A 429-nucleotide genomic window follows, 5' to 3' on the forward strand; every position below is an offset into this window, starting at 1 on the left:
TTTCCCTGCCCCCCCCCCCCCCCCCCGCGGGGGGACCCCAGCCAGGCCCCAGCATGCCAGGAAAGCACCGGTGCTGCCTCAGTGCCCCCCACCCCGTACCTCGGGGCCCAGCATGGCCGCGGGGTCCGTGATGGTCAGCATGACCTCATTCACCAGCTCCATGGGGATGTCTCCCATGACACGGATCCGCTTGGCATCTTCCAGCGTCAGGCTCTCGGGCAGCTTCCGCTTCTCCCCTGGGGCGTGGAGCAGAGCGGCACATCCAGCACCGGGAGGGACAAAGAAGGTCCCAGCTCGCCCAGCACCGGGCTCACACCGGCCCTACCTGGCAGGGGCTCTGGGGTGCTGGCATCCATGCTCGCGGCAGAGCTGCTGTTGCTGAGCTTCTTGCTGAAGAGTGGAGTGGTGGGCACAGCAACGGTGCTGACT

General features: G+C 67.8%; 1 protein-coding gene across 1 annotated transcript in view; it reads right to left on the bottom strand.

The window, feature by feature from the left end:
* Positions 1-99: 99 nt before the first annotated feature.
* LOC104081034 (histone acetyltransferase KAT2A-like) overlaps positions 100-429 on the bottom strand; it is a gene marked incomplete at both ends in the record, with an annotated part of 2,438 nt that continues 2,108 nt past the window's right edge. Inside the window, 2 exons of the mRNA XM_009583622.1 lie at positions 100-236; positions 326-427. Coding sequence (XP_009581917.1) covers positions 100-236; positions 326-427 — 239 coding nt within the window. The remainder of the gene's footprint in view (positions 237-325; positions 428-429) is intronic.

The sequence above is a fragment of the Fulmarus glacialis genome, unplaced genomic scaffold, assembly GCF_000690835.1.
Source record: "Fulmarus glacialis isolate BGI_N327 unplaced genomic scaffold, ASM69083v1 scaffold20840, whole genome shotgun sequence".
Lineage (NCBI taxonomy): Eukaryota > Metazoa > Chordata > Aves > Procellariiformes > Procellariidae > Fulmarus > Fulmarus glacialis.